We start from the raw sequence: 17,725 nt of genomic DNA, 5'->3' as shown, positions 1-17,725 counted from the left end.
GAGAACTTTCCACAGGTGTGAGTGTGTGAGTTACTGGGTGAGTTTGTGAAACCATCCAGAGGTGTGAGTCTTAGTGACTGTGTGTGTGTGTGTGTGTGTGTGTGTGAAACTGTCCACAGGTGTGAGTGTGTGAGTGACTGGGTGAGTTTGTGAAACCATCCAGAGGTGTGAGTCTTAGTGACTGTGTGTGTGTGTGTGTGTGTGTGTGTGTGTGTGTGAAACTGTCCACAGGTGAGAGTGTGTGAGTGACTGGGTGAGTTTGTGAAACCATCCACAGGAGGGAGGGAGGGAGTGAGAACTTTCCACAGGTGTGAGTGACTAGGTGAGTTTGTGAAACTATCCAGAGGTGTGAGTCTTAGTAACTGTGTGTGTGTGTGAGTGACTGAGTGAGTGTGTGAAACTGTCCACAGGTGTAAGTGAGTGTGTGAGTGACTGGGTGAGTGTGTGAAACCGTACACAGGTGTAAGTGACTGGGTGAGTGTGTGAAACTGTCCACAGTTGTGAGTGACTGGGTGAGTGTGTGAAACTGTCCACAGGTGTGATTGTGTGAAACCGTCCACAGATGAGTGTGTGAGTGTATGAGTGACTGGGTGAGTGTGTGAAACCGTCCACAGGTGAGTGTGTGAGTGCATGAGTGACTGGGTGAGTGTGATGCTCTGTCCAGTGTGTGTTCCTGCTTTGTGCCCAATGATTCTGAGTAGGCTCTGGGCCCACCCTGACAAGGATGAAGTGATTACACAAGGTGAATGAATGAATTAATGTTATTATCAAATAGATATGATTATGTGGTTGTAATGTTCAAATTCCATAAAAGGTATTTTATATAATAAATATTAATGAGTGACTTGCACAGAACTGTCTTTTTGGTTTTGTTACAAATAATAATCAGTGCTGTCGACATTAATGTGTTCACGTGTGCAGGAATTTAACACGTTCATTTTTTAAAATGCAATCGATCATTTACCAAATTTTACCCTGACTTTCCTCCATTAATTCACTCTTTTTTCAGAGCAGTAATATATTAGCGGTTTTATCTGTCAGTGTAAACACAGCGTCCCTACTGTTGGTTTCAGGAGTTGATTTCACTTGCTCTCTCTCTCTCACACACACACACACACACACACACGTACACAAACAGAGCTCCTGTTATGTTTCCTCTATTGAGCCGCCATCTGTAGCATTCATCTTCTCTATTAAAGCTTGTGTCTGAACCTAAAGATCTCTCTGAAAGTTGCACTCAGCATATTAAGAGATTCTAGTCCAAGAATCATCAAAATACACCGAGATATTATAATAAAGTAAAAAGGAATGAATGGTTCTACACATCTTTCTTTCTACAGAAAATAAAAGGAATACAATGCTAGTACTTTAACTTTGTTTTTTAATTGATGAACACTACAAACATAAACAATAATCCATTGTGTTGATTTTACATTGATCCTTTGTTTTCCGTTAAATATCCGTTATTAAAAGCTTCAGTCTGAAGAAGTGACAATGCGGTTAATTGAAGCACATTGTGACATCATAGTTGACAGCCCTAATAATCACATTGTTGTTGCGTTACACTCTTTTAGTTTACACTCTTAAAATAAAGGTGCTACAAAAAAGATTCTTTAAAGGGCCATGTTTGTTTTAGAGATGTGTGAGTGTGAAGAACCTTGTAAAGGTTTAAATCTAAGGTGATCTAAGGTTATTTACCCATTTAAATGTATTGGCTGAAAAGGTTCCTTATGGAACCAAAAGTGGTTTACTATAGCGTCGCTCACACTTTTATTTTTAAGTCTTTACATGCGTCTGAACTCTCGAAGGAAGCTCACGATAAGAGCGTTTAAATGTCTGAAGCTTTATGAAATTCGGAAGACGTAAACGTGAAGGTGTGGAGTGTGTTAGAGCAGTGGCGATGTTGCAGGTGTACTGCAGCTGAGCAGCGGGGTCATGTCGGACAGGGCATGTGTCTGTGCGCTGTGTTGTGGGGTCTCAGAGGCATGCGGCCGCTCTGACAATGATGAATGAACTGTCACAATGCCATCCTCTCGCGCGTCACACTCCTTTACCCCAGAGAGCGTGGGCTGTGCATGTCCAGCTTCCACGGCTCGAACATGCATTTGTGGGTGTGTGAGGATGTGTGCGAGTGGTGGTGCTGTGGAACAGTCCGGGGTTAAATGCTCTGAACTTTCTAAGCTGTGGGGTCAGATCTGGATTAAAGGGGAGAGACCCCGACTCATTACAGACGAGAACCACACCCACGCAAACGCACACGGACATGTTCCTCTATTTTTCATCCTGTCTTTCTGTCTTCTCTGAAACCAGGTGCCACTCTTCACGGTAATACCCCAGATTTCATTCTGACAGCGAGGCTATGAAGAGAAAATACAATTTACACTTTGCCCCTTACCCCAAATATATTTGTGTTAGAGGCAGTTTGAAAAGAGGCAGTGGTTGGCTTCGAGTGTCAGAGGAGGCATGGGCTTGACTTCATCCTCCAGGGTTTTTTTTTCACACATTCTTGTTTAGTCCAGGATTTTGGACTTTTTAGTTTGTTCCAAACAAAAACCGCATGTAAACGATGCCTCAGACTACGGCCCGGAGCAAAGGACCAAAAACCCACGCAGACACAGGGAGAACACACCACACTCCTCACAGACAGTCATCGGGAGGAAACCCACGCAGACACAGGGAGAACACACCACACTCCTCACAGACAGTCACCCGGAGGAAACCCACGCAGACACAGAGAGAACACACCACACTCCTTACAGACAGTCACCCGGAGGAAACCCACGCAGACACAGGGAGAACACACCACACTCCTCACAGACAGTCACCCGGAGGAAACCCACGCAGACACAGAGAGAACACACCACACTCCTCACAGACAGTCACCCGGAGGAAACCCACGCAGACACAGAGAGAACACACCACACTCCTCACAGTCACCCGGAGGAAACCCACGCAGACACAGGTAGAACACACCACACTCCTCACAGACAGTCACCCGGAGGAAAACCATGCAGACACAGGGAGAACACACCACACTCCTCACAGACAGTCACCCGGAGGAAACCCACGCAGACACAGGGAGAACACACCACACTCCTAACAAGACAGTCACCCAGAGGAAACCCACACAGACACAGAGAGAACCCACCACACTCCTCACAGACAGTCACCCGGAGGAAACCCACGCAGACACAGGGAGAACACACCATACTCCTCACAGACAGTCCCCCGGAGCAGGACTCAAACCAACAACCTCCAGGACCCTGGAGCTGTGCGACTGCGACACCTACCTGCTGCGCCACCGTGCCGCTAACTACATGCATGCAATGTAAAAAAAAAACACAATCCTTGGTTCTGATTAATGGGGGAATTCCTAATGACTAATAATTGGTTAGAAAATCAGGCAAAAACTTAGGTACAACAACGTAAAACTGACAAAAATGTAGTAAATAATTCAAGTTCTAATTAAACCAAGCAAGCGTTTTAAAGACAAAACTCCAACTTTTAGTGTCACAGTTGTAAAGCCCCTGGGGATTATTTAGCATCTTTTGTTTATGCCTCTCTTTTTGAAACGTTTGCCAAAAGAAACACACTTATGAGTTTTATGAGCAGCCACTTACTCTTTTTGGGCGCTCTGGGGGTCATAATAACAGCGCTATAGTGTCTCCCGGTGTGCCAGGTGAGCTTTTAATGAAGCCTAATTACCTGCCCAGCGTTTGCCCAATCTGTTCATTTCTGCTCCTTAAATACAACTGCAATTAGCACAGAGGGAATGCAGGCGGGCGTGTGTATCACTGTCTAATGCACCATGCTGCTAAAGACAGGGAGTCATACGGATTAGACGACTTGGAATACTGATCTTGGATTTTTTGGGCCTTCTCTGCGGGTTAATGAATGCATTTATATGGACGAAGGGGGGAAGCTGATCCTAGATTTCCACTGAAAAGACTTAAACAAATGAGCTGAGAGTGCAGCTGTGTGTCGGGGTGTAATCAATGCTTCAAATGCTAATGCCTCTCTGAAATTCCTGAAGTGTTGTTTGGGCGGAGGGGTAGATCGTTTAAAAGTGCCAGAAGAAGTCGGAGGAGGAGGGATGGGAGGCATGATGGGCAGGGAGGAGTGGCACTTCTATCTCTCATCATTTGTCCCGGCATGGCGTTTTAAGATGGAAAGATTGGAAAGATTTCTGGAGCTGCAGGACAAATGGACCCGAGCTTGTGTGCTTTCCGTTCTTTGCCTCTTTTCTTTCTCTCTCTCTCTCTCTCTGCCCTTCTACCCTCTCTCTGCGGCTTGATTACTTTTTAATGATTTCCTGAGCTAAGACGAATGGCTGTGTTAAATGAGCAGAATTAGACAAGTGCTACAGAGTGCTGAAGCATTTGTTACTGGAATAATTGGGTTTAGAGCTTTCGTTTACTGAGAGAGAGAGTGAGAGTGAGTGAGAGTGAGAGTTGCATGAAATCCATCAAACTGACCAAGCGGTATTGTTGATCCCTTTGATTGTGTTACTTTTCAGGCCAACTTCTGATTTAAACAATAGTCTAGATGGCAACTCGTGGCAGCAGCCAAGCTGTGCTGTTCCGCACGCTTACGCAGCGCTGACACATTGTGGAGATGATGGAGTTGTTCCAGCAAGGCCACAGCGTCGTCTCTGCAGGTCCCCTGCTGTAACAGGCTGGCACAGAACCCGCCGTTCAATTCCGCCTCCCACCATCAACCCACCCCCTTCCCTCAGCTGCAGTCACAGCTTCAGCCTCGCCACGGATCATTACCCGCTCGCCCCCACCTCCTCCTCCGAGCCGCCGGCAGTGTGCATTGATATGTAGAACAGATTGCAGATCAAGCGTTTCGCCGCTTAAGGGCACTGCTTCCCCCTGCTGGGTGGGGCGTGTCATAGCAACCCAGCATGGAGCCTCCCAACACCAGGGCCAATTAAACAGATCTACGCCAGCGCCAAGGCTGAGCGGGAGCTATCTATGCTTCTGAGTTCTGTACGCCAGCCAATGCCACCGCCACCTCTGACGCTGCCAGCGTTTCTCCGATTCCACACACGGATCCTGCCGGCCACTGGCGGGTGAGGAAACCCTAGCCAAAGTCTACAGGCATTGCTAACAACACTGTATGACTGCTGTCTCTCTGTGTGCGCTTCTGTTTTGGCCGTGCTTCGTTAAACTGTGTGGAAAAGCCACTCGCCGTTCTGGCAGTGTGGGTATGGCAGGGATGAGGGAGAAGTAGATCAGTGCCATAAGAAGGGATGGACTTAGTTACCCTCGGAGTGGAGTTTACCTGACGATGACAACACCTGTCTAATGGCTCTGGCTTTTTGTGATGCTGGGTTTTCTCTATTAGTTCCGCTTCTCTGGCTAATCTGTAATGGCTCCTGTCCTTGTTCCTCGTCTCGGTGCCCCCCCCCCCCCCCCCTCTCTCTTTAGTGCGCACACACACAGTATCAGTGACAACTGCTCTTGCATCAGCATCAGCATCTGACAGGTGAGCGTGAGGCCTGATTGTATGTCATTTATGGAGTGCCTGACATTTCTTTGCACATGAAGTATGAGGCGGCTGACAGACAGCCCTCTATAAGGAAAATGACTGAGCTGTCATTTGCAGTGTTTCATTTGAACAGCTGAAAACAATACAACTAGCGGAGCTTACCTGAAGCCTTCATCATTCAGAACCAAAGGCCGCAACCTAGATATCGATTCTTCGAAAAGTATACACCGATCAGCCATAGCAGTATGATCACCTCCTCCTTTCTACGCACACTGGCCATTCTCTCAGCTCCTTTAACCACACAGGAGAACTTTGTAGTTCTACAGTTACAGGCAGTAATCTGTCTGTTGCTCTGCATACTTTGTTTTTGCCCTTTCACCTGGTTTTCAATGGTCAGGATCCCTTCAAGACCTCCACAGAGCAGGAATAATTTGTTGGTGGATTTTTCTCAGAGGGGTCTCGCCCCTCGCTGCCGTTGTATTCTTAGCTGAACCTCCCTGTGCTTTTAGGTCCTTTACATTTTTATTTCCTTTTTTAATTCATCCGAGAACTTACATTTACGTTTCGGCATAGCTGCTCGAGATGAGGGAGGGTACATGAGCTTTCCCTGACGTAAACAAGGACTACTGACGTGCAGACTGACCAATTAAATGTTTACAGAGAAGGTTATCGACCAATAACGGTAGCTCTACAGTCAGACCGTCCAATCAGAAGAGTTTAGGCTACTTCACCACGCCCCCTTCTCACTCAAGCGAACCAATCGGAGTAGGGGAGGGCGGGACTAGTTTGTGAACGAAACTTCTCGAAGTTCTATGTAAGATCTAGAAAAACAACATCCCGGACGTTTGTGAAATTCCGCCCGGACATTTTTTTACGTCTAAAAATGAGGACATGTCCGGGTAAAAGAGGACGTCTGGTCACCGTAGGTTTGAGTTGTGCTGGTACAAGTGGATTGAACAAGGCAGATTGGTGTACATTAAAAGGCTCAAATACATAGCTGCCTTAAACTTTTCAGTTAAATCCCATTCGAACTGCTGTTAAGTCAAGTTTGGCTCTGAATTACTTTCTGCAAGTTGATTTGACTTTAAGCTGCTTCACTACGTCCATTGAAAGCACACATGACTCATTTGAACGTAGGTGTTTACGTTAAAATAAGTATTGACATTACGTTTTTAAATCTAGTTATTTAATTATTCTTGATGACCGGGGTCAAGAAGATCATCCAGCGTCATCGCTGCCTTTAACGCTCTTTATTCAAACTCTCTGAAAAGAACATCAAAGAATAAGAACAAGAGATAGGCGGCATTCGGGCGTCTTGTGTAAAAAGACTCAGCCGGAGCCTCACCAAAGCTTCAGTGTTTCACTCTGAGGGTGAGGGCTCTGAAAAAGCTCGCTACAAAGAAAGACCTAACAGGTCCCAACCAATATACAACCAATAAACAATCTAAACGCATCATGGATATTACTCCCACCCTCACAGCACACAATAATGAAAATAAACCCCCAAAAAAAGAGAAAAAGCTGGGCCCGCAGTGCATGCTGGGAGCTCTTCCTGAGCGAACCAAAGCCCCGCCCATAGCCATAACTCACAGTTTCAAGTTCATTTCACTCCTTTAAATTTCCTGTTCAGTGCGGCACGGTGCCGCAGCAGGTAGTGACGCAGTCACACAGCTCTAGGTACATGGAGGTTGTGGGTTCGATTCTCGCTCCGGGTGACTGTCTGTGAGGAGTGTGGTCTGTTCTCCCTGTGTCTGCGTGGGTTTCCTCCGGGTGACTGTCTGTGAGGAGTGTGGTGTGTTCTCCCTGTGTCTGCATGGGTGTCCTCCGGGTGACTGTCTGTGAGGAGTGTGGTGTGTTCTCCCTGTGTCTGCATGGGTGTCCTCCGGGTGACTGTCTGTGAGGAGTGTGGTGTGTTCTCCCTGTGTCTGCATGGGTGTCCTCCGGGTGAATGTCTGTGAGGAGTGTGGTCTGTTCTCCCTGTGTCTGTGTGGGTTTCCTCCGGGTGACTGTCTGTGAGGAGTGTGGTGTGTTCTACCTGTGTCTGCATGGGTTTCCTCCGGGTGACTGTCTGTGAGGAGTGTGGTGTGTTCTCCCTGTGTCTGCGTGGGTTTCCTCCGGGTGACTGTCTGTGAGGAGTGTGGTGTGTTCTCCCTGTGTCTGCGTGCGTTTCCTCCGGGTGACTGTCTGTGAGGAGTTGGTGTGTTCTCTCGGTGTCTGTGTGGGTTTCCTCCGGGTGACTGTCTGTGAGGAGTGTGGTGTGTTCTCCCTGTGTCTGCATGGGTTTCCTCCGGGTGACTGTCTGTGAGGAGTGTGGTGTGTTCTCACTGTGTCTGCATGGGTTTCCTCCGGGTGCTCCGGTTTCCTCTCACAGTCCAAAAACACACGTTGATAGGAGGATTTGCGACTCAAAAGTGTCCGTAGGTGTGAGTGTGTGAGTGAATGTGTGAGTGTGTGTGTGTTGCCCTGGGAAGGACTGGCGCCCCCTCCGGGGTGTATTCCTGCCTTGTGCCCAATGATGGACCCACCGCGACCCTGAACTGGATAAGGGTTACAGATAATGAATGAATGAATGAAATTTCCTTTTCATTGGAGGAAGTCTCATAAAATCCAGTTGAAATCACACAACTTAATTTAATAAGTTAAAGTAAATGATACAAATATGTTGTTGACTTATTGCTTAACTCGTTTTTTACAGTGTACCTGACAAAACAAGAGTGAACGTTTTAATGTACCAGATTCCTGTTTTCAAATGTGTGTTTTTATGTATTTATTTATTTTTTAATCTGTCCAGGTGATGGCTTTATGTTTCACATCATTCTGAACTAAGCAACTACACGCAATGTCCGTTCTGTCTCTTTGTCTAAGTGTATTTCATACAGCCTGACTAACCTTATACTGATTTGAAATACTCACTTAGTTACCACCAGCACTAACAGTGTGTGTGTGTGTGTGTGTGTGTGTGTTTTACAGAGTACCGTGATTGTAGAGAAGTCCATCCAGGATCTGATGAGCCTGATGCAGGACCTCAGTGCATATTCAAACCAGTTCCTGGAGATGGTCTGTGATAAGCTCAAAGAGTACAAGGAGATTTGCAACACTGCCTACAGGTAAATACGGTAACTCTCAACTCAACTCAAAAACAACAACAGCTGAAACAAAGTGCTGTACAAAGGTGGTTATAAAACACAAAAATAACCAATAAGGAGAAATAAATAACTCAAATAAAACAAAAATGGTAGGTTATACCACAATTTTCGGCGCAGGAATTGAAAAGGCTCTATCCCCTCTGAGCTTACGTTTCGACCTCGGCACCTCCAGGAGCAGCTGATGTGACCTGAGGCACCGAGCAGAGACGTGGGGGTGTAGCAGCTCCTTGAGGGAAGGTGGGGCGAGTCCTTTAAAAGATTTAAAAACAAGTAAGAGAATCTTAAAATGCACAGGCAACCAGTGGAGAGAGGCCAGAATGGGAGTTATATGCACCCTCTTACGCGATCCCGTTAAAACTGCCTGTGAGGAGTGTGGTGTGTTCTCCCTGTGTCTGCGTGGGTTTCCTCCGGGTGACTGTCTGTGAGGAGTGTGGTGTGTTCTCCATGTGTCTGCGTGGGTTTCCTCCGGGTGACTGTCTGTGAGGACTGTGCTGTGTTCTCTCTGTGTCTGTGTGGGTTTCCTGCAGGTGACTGTCTGTGAGGAGTGTGGTGTGTTCTCCTTGTGTCTGCGTGGGTTTCCTCCGGGTGACTGTCTGTGAGGAGTGTGCTGTGTTCTCGCTGTGTCTGCGTGGGTTTCCTCCAGGTGACTGTCTGTGAGGAGTGTGCTGTGTTCTCGCTGTATCTGCGTGGGTTTCCTCCAGGTGACTGTCTGTGAGGAGTGTGGTGTGTTCTCCCTGTGTCTGTGTGGGTTTCCTCCGGGTGACTGTGAGGAGTGTGGTGTGTTCTCCCTGTGTCTGCGTGGGTTTCCTCCGGGTGACTGTCTGTGAGGAGTGTGGTTTGTTCTCCTTGTGTCTGCGTGGGTTTCCTCCGGGTGACTGTCTGTGAGGAGTGTGGTGTGTTCTCCCTGTGTCTGCGTGGGTTTCCTCCAGGTGCTCCGGTTTCCTCCCACAGTCCAAAAACACACGTTGGTAGGTGGATTGGTGACTCAAACGTGTCCGTAGGTGTGAGTGTGTGAGTGAATGTGTGTGTGTCTGTGTTACCCTGTGAAGGACTGGCGCCCCCCTCCAGGGCGTATTCCCGCCTTGCGCCCAATGATTCCAGGTAGGCTCTGGACCCACCGCGACCCTGAACTGGATAAGGGTTACAGATAATGAATGAATGATTGTTTAGACTGATAAGGTCAGCTTAGTGGTGAAATAGTGAAACCTGTGTTGAGATAAATGACCCACTGATTATTTCGTGGCAAGACTGAACAGACTGAATAGAGCATTATCAAGTGATTCCATTGACTTTCGCTGTGCAAGAATGAGACTCGTTGAATAATGGAGCCATTTTATGTTGGTCTCAGGTTTGTGACCAATTTCTGGACAAAATTTCATTTATGTCACCAATTTCTTGGAATGTTCTAGAGAAAAAATTCAATGAGCACCCCACCCCCCGGCTTCACACTGCCACATATCTGAACACGGTGAATACAAGCTCCAGCAGACAAACATAGCAAGAAACATGTGTTAGTATATCCAAGCATGTGCATCCATCAGCAAGGGGTCCAAATTGTGCTCGCTCATGGAGGGAAAATGCAAACACTGCGTTTTCCTCTCTCACAGCACCCGCGTGACCGTCTGTGTCACACAGTCTGCACACGTCCTGCTGAGAGTGGGAACCGTTCACATACTGCTCCTTAGGAATTAGGCAAATTATTCATATCGCTGAATTATCATTTTGATTCAGTGGGCACAATTTTGGTCGAATAAAAAATGAAGCCTGTCCTTTGGGTTGAATGCCCTGCTTTGAACTGACAGAATAATGTGGCTCGGTGCCGATGGGTTGGACCTGATTTTTGTATTGCTTGCGGCATTGCTTCCGGTAATTTGACAAGTGACTCTGGAGTCATCTCTTAAGTGTGGAAGTTCATCTGCTCCTAACCTAGCTATCTCAACAGTGATGTGTTCAAATTTAATGGGTTTAATTGCCTTAATTTGTGTTTTTTTTTTTAAAAAATCTCATCACAATACAGTTGCAGAAGCTGAATCCCATGTGGTGTTTTCCTGTTCATTTTTCTGTCAGATTCTGATTGATCTTTCCCTTGTTTCTATGCAGCATATTATTCTCCCGTTGTCTTAGATCCCAAATACAGGATCTGGCTTTGTAACTCTCTCACTGACAGAGCTCAGTGCATAGCTGCTAATAGAATGCAGTCTCATTTTCTTGAAGTGCCCCAGGGCTCTGTTTTAGGACCCTTGTTATTTGTGTCACACTGCATATAAATGATATTGGTGACAAGGTGAAAGACTGCAAACTTTGCACAGCTGATAGAGCCCTTTATCCCCTGTTTTCAGTGTAAAGCAAGCCATGTAGGTGTAGCAAAAAATGCAGTTATTACCATTGTTCCTCATTTGTACTCCATGCTTTCACAGCCATTTTCACAGTTTTGACTCATGACGGGTCATGTTTAATGTTTTGACAGGTTTTGGATTACTTCCACAGCAGCCCTGGATTAGTCTGCGGCTAGTGGAAACACTCTTTACACTACACTAAAAAAGGAAAGAAATACCTGACTTAGGAAAGAGTTAGGAATAATACTTGACGCTACAAATGCGCTTCATGTTTTTCTCTTGTAGCAAAAGCTGCTGCTAATAACAGCAACTTTGGATTTGGAAAAAAAATAGGATCATTTATGAAAACGTTCATATCGTCATATTTCACACTTGGATCATGCATTATGTGGTTGATACATTGGACCACTTGATGCTTGAGGATTTATTATAAACTGAACACATTATATCAAATGTATATGTTGGGGTAGTTCTGCAGTGTGTGTTGATTACACTGTAAAAAAAAATCTGTTAAATTTACGGTGAAATACTGGCAGCTGTGGTTGCCAGAACTTCACCGTAAAAAAAATGTTGACAATGTAAATAACATTACGGTATCTTTTCTGGCAACCGTAATTTTCAACAGTTTAAAACTGTTGTTTAATTACAGAAAATTACTGTAAATTTTAAAAATTATATTGAACCTGTTTACAGTACTATGCTGTAAAATTAACAGCTATTTTTATGAACTTGTTTACGGTGAACAATTAAAAAACAACAGTTTTACTGTAAAATATTACATCCCATTTCCATGATAAACACATTACAACCATGATTATTTTACAGTATTTTATTGTAAATTTCAACTTTACAGTAAATTACCGGCAGCTGTGGTTGCCAGAATATCCTTGCAAAAAATACGGCATTACACATTAGGCTTTACACTTTTTTGCCATGGGTTTTACAATTACTAATTGAAGTTACAAAGGCAAAACAAGTTAGATATAAACCAAAGTACAGACTATTATTGAGGCATTTGCATTAGTACATTCTCAGTGTAAAACAGATCCAACAGTGTAGAACAGATCCAATAACTTGCCCAGTTTACTTACAAAGCAGTGGTGAGATCATGTGTGTCCAAACATATGCACTAATCCATGGTGGAATGAAGAAACATTATGAAAAGTGTCCACTTGCCTTAGTTCATCAAAAGTAATGTCACTGAGTCCAAATGTGGCATTTAACATGGGACAGAGTCTTACACAGACATGTTCAAGACGTGTTCAAGAAACTGGAAATAAAAGCGTGTATTGCCACCAGTTCTGCTTGAAGACTCACATCTCAGGCATTTGCTGCAGACTGACATGATCCTCTCTGCAGCCCAAAAGAAAAACAAAACAAGCAAAAACAACATTAATAATATTAGAATTAATAATAATAAACATAATAACAATAACAACTTTTTATATTGCACTTACACAGTTGCAGAGTGCTTCTCAAAACAAAAATAAAAATACAAAACATTAAATAAATGAAACAAGACAACATTAAATTGTTAACAAACAGTATGTTAAAATGAATTGTAAATAATAAATAAACAAACAAACAGAGCAAGCCACGTTACAATAAAGATTTCATGAGCCACCTAAAACAATGAATAGACTGAGAAAATGAAGGAGACTGAAGGAGCTCAGTCTGTGCTGTCTCCAGCCCATAAACAAACTCCATTGCATCTTCTGAACCAGATTATCGGACCAATAGTACATAAATCAAGCACAGCTGCACAAGTTCGTCACTATGACAAAAATCACCCGACCTGTCTCCAGTCTGCTGTGACAGCAATCACTCTCCATAAGGAATAAAATACCTAAATCCTCATAGTTAATAAAATCACTAATAATAAAAGATTTATTAAACAGTTATCAAAACATCTGAAGAAAGGGACTAGAATGGGTGAAACTGAAATCACATTAGGTTATATAATTGTGACCGTGTTTAGCATCAGCAACTGCATACACTGTTTGAACATGAAATGGCTACACAGTCTACAAAAAGAGATTAACCCAAAGCCTTCTGTCATTAAATTAATGTACACTGAACTGCACAACCAACTACCACTTTTTATGGATGTGATGTCCATGTCAAGAAAAATCTTAATACCTGAAACAAAAGTAATAAAAGACAAGGAGATGCATTGTTCTAAGAAAAAAAACATACCACATATTGTTACTGTAGCGGGCAAGGTTCAGTTTTGGCATGGGCCCTTTGCATATCATCCCCTCTCTTCACTGTGTTTGTCTCTCTACCACAGCTGTCAAAAAAAAAAGGAAAAATGGCAAACAAATCATCTTCTAAAGTATCAAACAACAAAAGCTTGATTTTAAATGAATGAGAATATCACCATTTTCCTGGGTGTCACAAAGGCCAGCACATTGTTCCTTCCACAACCACTCATAGGAGCAATGCCTGAAAGGTGGCAGGAATGAAAAATTTAAACTGCAACAATCGTTATAAAAATAGTTTATAAAACCAAACTGTGTACAGATAACTATGACAATGCAGTCATAAGACGATAAAACATTTGTTAGATATATGTAGTTTTCTTACCTTGAAGATGCCTATCTTAGCAATGCTAGCAGCCTTCAATCTAACTCTGAAGATTCTTTAAAGCAATCAAATGTTCTCCAAAAAAGATTTATTAACTCAAATGCATGAACAACCAACAAGCTCTACAGTCTCCCTGCTAGGAACACGCATATATATTGCAAACCAGGATCCACAAATTTGAATACCTTTATTAAGTGATGTAAGACGTTGAAGAAGCACATTGCTGTTTGCCATTTCCAGAATTATGCGATCGAAACTGGTCTTCCCTTCAAATTGTAAGACGTAACTGAAAAAACAGCCAAACAACAATAAAAAATAAACAAATTATTTTGCCTTGACCTTACTGAAGAAAAAAGGATCAAAGGCAGGATGTGGTGTTCTAAGATGTGAACATAATCGCGCGTCGAGAGAACAGAGTCCGTTAAAAACAAAAAAACGAGCCGAGGCCAAAGCCTCTCCTAACGTCTTTGGAATAGACCTACTTTGGGCAGCGGAGGAATTCCTGCCGCTGTTTCGACTCATTTATTCACTTTACCGCCTCTCGGTTTTTTTTTTTTAAGCGGGGAAAAATATCACCACGTAAACACACAGAACCACAAAAAATTCATCAAGCCCAGCGGGGTACACTGCTCTGAAGACTGGCTCAAAAATAAAAGTCATACGTGCATCATACGTGACTTTTTTACTTACTTTGGTTTGATTGTCAGTGTGTAGTGGGAACATAAACCAATCCAGGGCTAAACTTTAACAGTCTATGTAGCTGCCGAGGGAACCGAAACAAGTTTGAACACATCCTTAATGTTAGTCAATAAGTAGTGCTACCTATCCTGACCTAGTTAGCTAAACAAACTTAAAGTAACGTCAATACACACACAAACGAGCCTTAAACAAAGTCTTATTCTCACATTGTGACAATTTACGTGAAAAACTTACCTCAAGAAGATTTTTTTGTCACCAGCAGTCAGGAAACATTCCGTCAGCATCGGAGTTAGACTAAACCCCACGGACGCGTAGGGTTTTTGGCGCGCAGAAATGGAGTTATTTGGTTTACATGGGGTCAAAAGTTCAGTGTCCGTTAGTATTGAACAGTCTGTCGGCTCGCTCGAACTTTAAATTAGAACATTATCTTGAACTCAGAAGTTATTTTAAAGTAGGCATAATAGAATTGGTGATGCATGTTTCTATTTATTTATTTAATTTTAATTAAATTTTATTTTGTTTATTATTATATTTAAATGTATTCTTTTACACTTTCCCAGGCTGTAGGGTTAACATATATAAACTCATGCTAATGCACAGAATTTTTTTTATATTGTATACATACAATTTATTAATGTAATGAGAGCATTCTTTGTATTTCTATTTTAGCAAACACCTGGTAAATAAAAGCAACCAACAAGAACATCCTTTGGCAACCACATTATACACCTAGTAACTACTTATAAGCACTATTGCAATCACCTATGGATCCCTGTACATCCTAACAATCTAGAAATGCTGACAACCACCAAGTACATCATAACAACTATTTGGTACACTGTAGCAAACTTTGCAACAATCCAACATTCGCTTGTGGCCACCCAGAACACCTTAGCAACCCATAAACACCCCGGTCAGTTTTTACATCTTAGCTTATATTAAGAAACTAGCAACCCATATATGGTTACACCCTAGTAACCACCTACTCTGAAAGCCACAAAAATGGTTAGCATTGCTGCCCAGCTATTACTTTACAACAAAATTTGTGTCTTTCTATTTATGTTTAAAATATTCCATTGCAAATAGAAAATTAAGTGGTATATATAACCAATATTTGCAAAGACAATTCCTAAAATGACATTCTAGTATACTTAAAGATATATAGCTACTTCACCTTACAACACATGCTGTATTTTTTAACATTTTCTTTCTGTAGAAATCAAGGTATTATTTTGTTGAATAATGAACGGTTTAATATTGTAAATTTAAATGTGCAAATCAGCAAAATCTTTAATTTAGACCGAATATTTCTGTTATTTTTAGGGTTATACTTTGCTTATGATATTATGGTATTTTCCAATATATTTTACATAAAGTAATAAAATTAACAGTAAAAATGTGTATATTATAAATATTATGTCAGTAAAAATTAATGTAATATTCTATTTATTTATTTAAGGAAAACTTCTTTATATGTTACGGTGATATACTATTTTCAAAGTTATGATCTTTTACCGTTGCTATTTTATAGTTTATTACCGTAAATTCTACAAACATTTTTTACAGTGTAGTCTTAGGAAAGCTAGTAAGTAATAGTGAATAAATAGGTTTTAGTTGGCACTGTTACAGAGGCAGTTGCAATAATAAATCTTGGTATCCCAGAGCATACATTCATTCATTGTTTGTAACCGCGCATCCAGTTCAGGATAATTTTGGGTCCGGAGACTACCCGGAATAACTGGGCGCAAGTCGGGAACACACTCACACATATACTTACACCTATGGACACTTTAGAGTCACCAATCCACCTACCAACATGTGTTTTTGGACTGTGGGAGGAAACCGGAGCACCCGGAGGAAACCCACACTGACACAGGGAGAACACACCACACTCCTCACAGACAGTCACCCGGAGGAAACCCACACTGACACAGGGAGAACACACCACACTCCTCACAGACAGTCACCTGGAGGAAACCCACACACACACAGGGAGAACACACCACACTCCTCACAGACAGTCACCCGGAGGAAACCCACACTGACACAGGGAGAACACACCACACTCCTCACAGACAGTCACCTGGAGGAAACCCACACACACACAGGGAGAACACACCACACTCCTCACAGACAGTCACCCGGAGGAAACCCATGCAGACACAGAGAGAACACACCACACTCCTCACAGACAGTCACCCAGAGGAAACCCATGCAGACACAGAGAGAACACACCACACTCCTCACAGACAGTCACCCGGAGGAAACCCACGCAGACACAGGGAGAACACACCACACTCCTCACAGACAGTCACCCGGAGGAAACCCACGCAGACACAGGGAGAACACACCACACTCCTCACAGTCACCTGGAGTAACATGTAGTGTAGGATCCTGTTGTTTTTGTTGGGTTTTTATTTTATATTTGTACACCATCACTCAGGATATTAGCCTTTTTTGCTATTTGCCACTGGCAAATATCTTCACAAACTATACCCCATCAAATGGTCCAGACCCCTGATATAATCCTTTGACACGGTGTAGTTATAGTTTTTTGATTAGACCTCATGCCAGCCGCTGTCAAATTATCACTGAGAAAACAGAGACATGACAATGAGACGATGAAAGTCATAAACCATCATTAACTATGGTCGCTCTTTAACTGACGATTTGTATTCAAGCTGTCTAAAGTGATAACCTGTTATCAGCGTCTGCATTTCTTCTGAAGGTGTCATCTTCAGTCACTGAGGACAGGGACATTGGTGTCTTGTCTCTCTGCCTGGGAAAGGAGGAAGGCAGAGCAGAGCCGGCTCTAAAGTTGAGATGTGTAACAGAGAAAGGGGATTTGATATGGAGCCAGGGGAAAGGCCTCAGATGCAGCTTCAATCAGCCATGTGGTTTCACCAATCATAGCTTAGGGATCAAGCCAAGAGCAAGCCATTCATGATCTCAGGACACCAGGGAAATAGGGCTGCTCCGAGTTTCTGAGACAGACCTTGAAGAGGAGTGTGTATACAGGGAATCCGCATATCCTTTAAAAGACTTGAATGAACATGTCTCAAGTTTGGAATCGATTTAGAAATATGTGTGACTCAGGTATTGACTGATGGTCTGAAGCCAGATCCAGTTTCAATCCTATATCATGACGTTCCTCCGAGAAGAGAGTTTCGGTACATTCACATATATTCTGAATATCAGAGCTGTGGAACTCTTTTAAACTAGAACATGCATTTCATTCCTTCTTCTATAACCGCTTAATCTTGTTTAGGGTCGCAGTGGGTCCAAATCGTACCCAGAATCACTGGGCGAGAACACACTCTGAACAGGGCGCCATTCATTCATTCATTATCTGTAAGCCTTATCCAGTTCAGGGTCGCGGTGGGTCCAGAGCCTACCTGGAATCATTGGGCGTAAGGTGGGAATACACCCTGGAGGGGGCGCCAGTCCTTCACAGGGCAACACACA

At 43.3% G+C, this 17,725-nt stretch overlaps 1 protein-coding gene and 1 long non-coding RNA gene across 2 annotated transcripts in view; one reads left to right on the top strand and one right to left on the bottom strand.

Moving 5' to 3' along the window:
- The window catches only part of exoc4 (exocyst complex component 4), a 253,279-nt gene that overhangs the window by 183,029 nt on the left and 52,525 nt on the right, over positions 1–17,725 (top strand). Inside the window, exon 12 of the mRNA XM_066669357.1 lies at positions 8,464–8,600. Within this exon, the coding sequence (XP_066525454.1) occupies positions 8,464–8,600 (137 nt within the window). The remainder of the gene's footprint in view (positions 1–8,463; positions 8,601–17,725) is intronic.
- LOC136695700 (uncharacterized) lies at positions 11,832–14,629 on the bottom strand. The gene is made up of 4 exons (XR_010802335.1): positions 14,495–14,629; positions 13,356–13,847; positions 13,172–13,265; positions 11,832–12,328 (listed from the first exon to the last, which is right to left on the bottom strand). It is a non-coding gene; the product is annotated as an uncharacterized lncRNA (long non-coding RNA).

Source organism: Hoplias malabaricus, chromosome 4 (assembly GCF_029633855.1).
Source record: "Hoplias malabaricus isolate fHopMal1 chromosome 4, fHopMal1.hap1, whole genome shotgun sequence".
NCBI classification, from domain to species: domain Eukaryota; kingdom Metazoa; phylum Chordata; class Actinopteri; order Characiformes; family Erythrinidae; genus Hoplias; species Hoplias malabaricus.
Note: the sequence above shows the minus strand (reverse complement) of the source record. Positions and strands in the feature narration are given on the sequence as shown.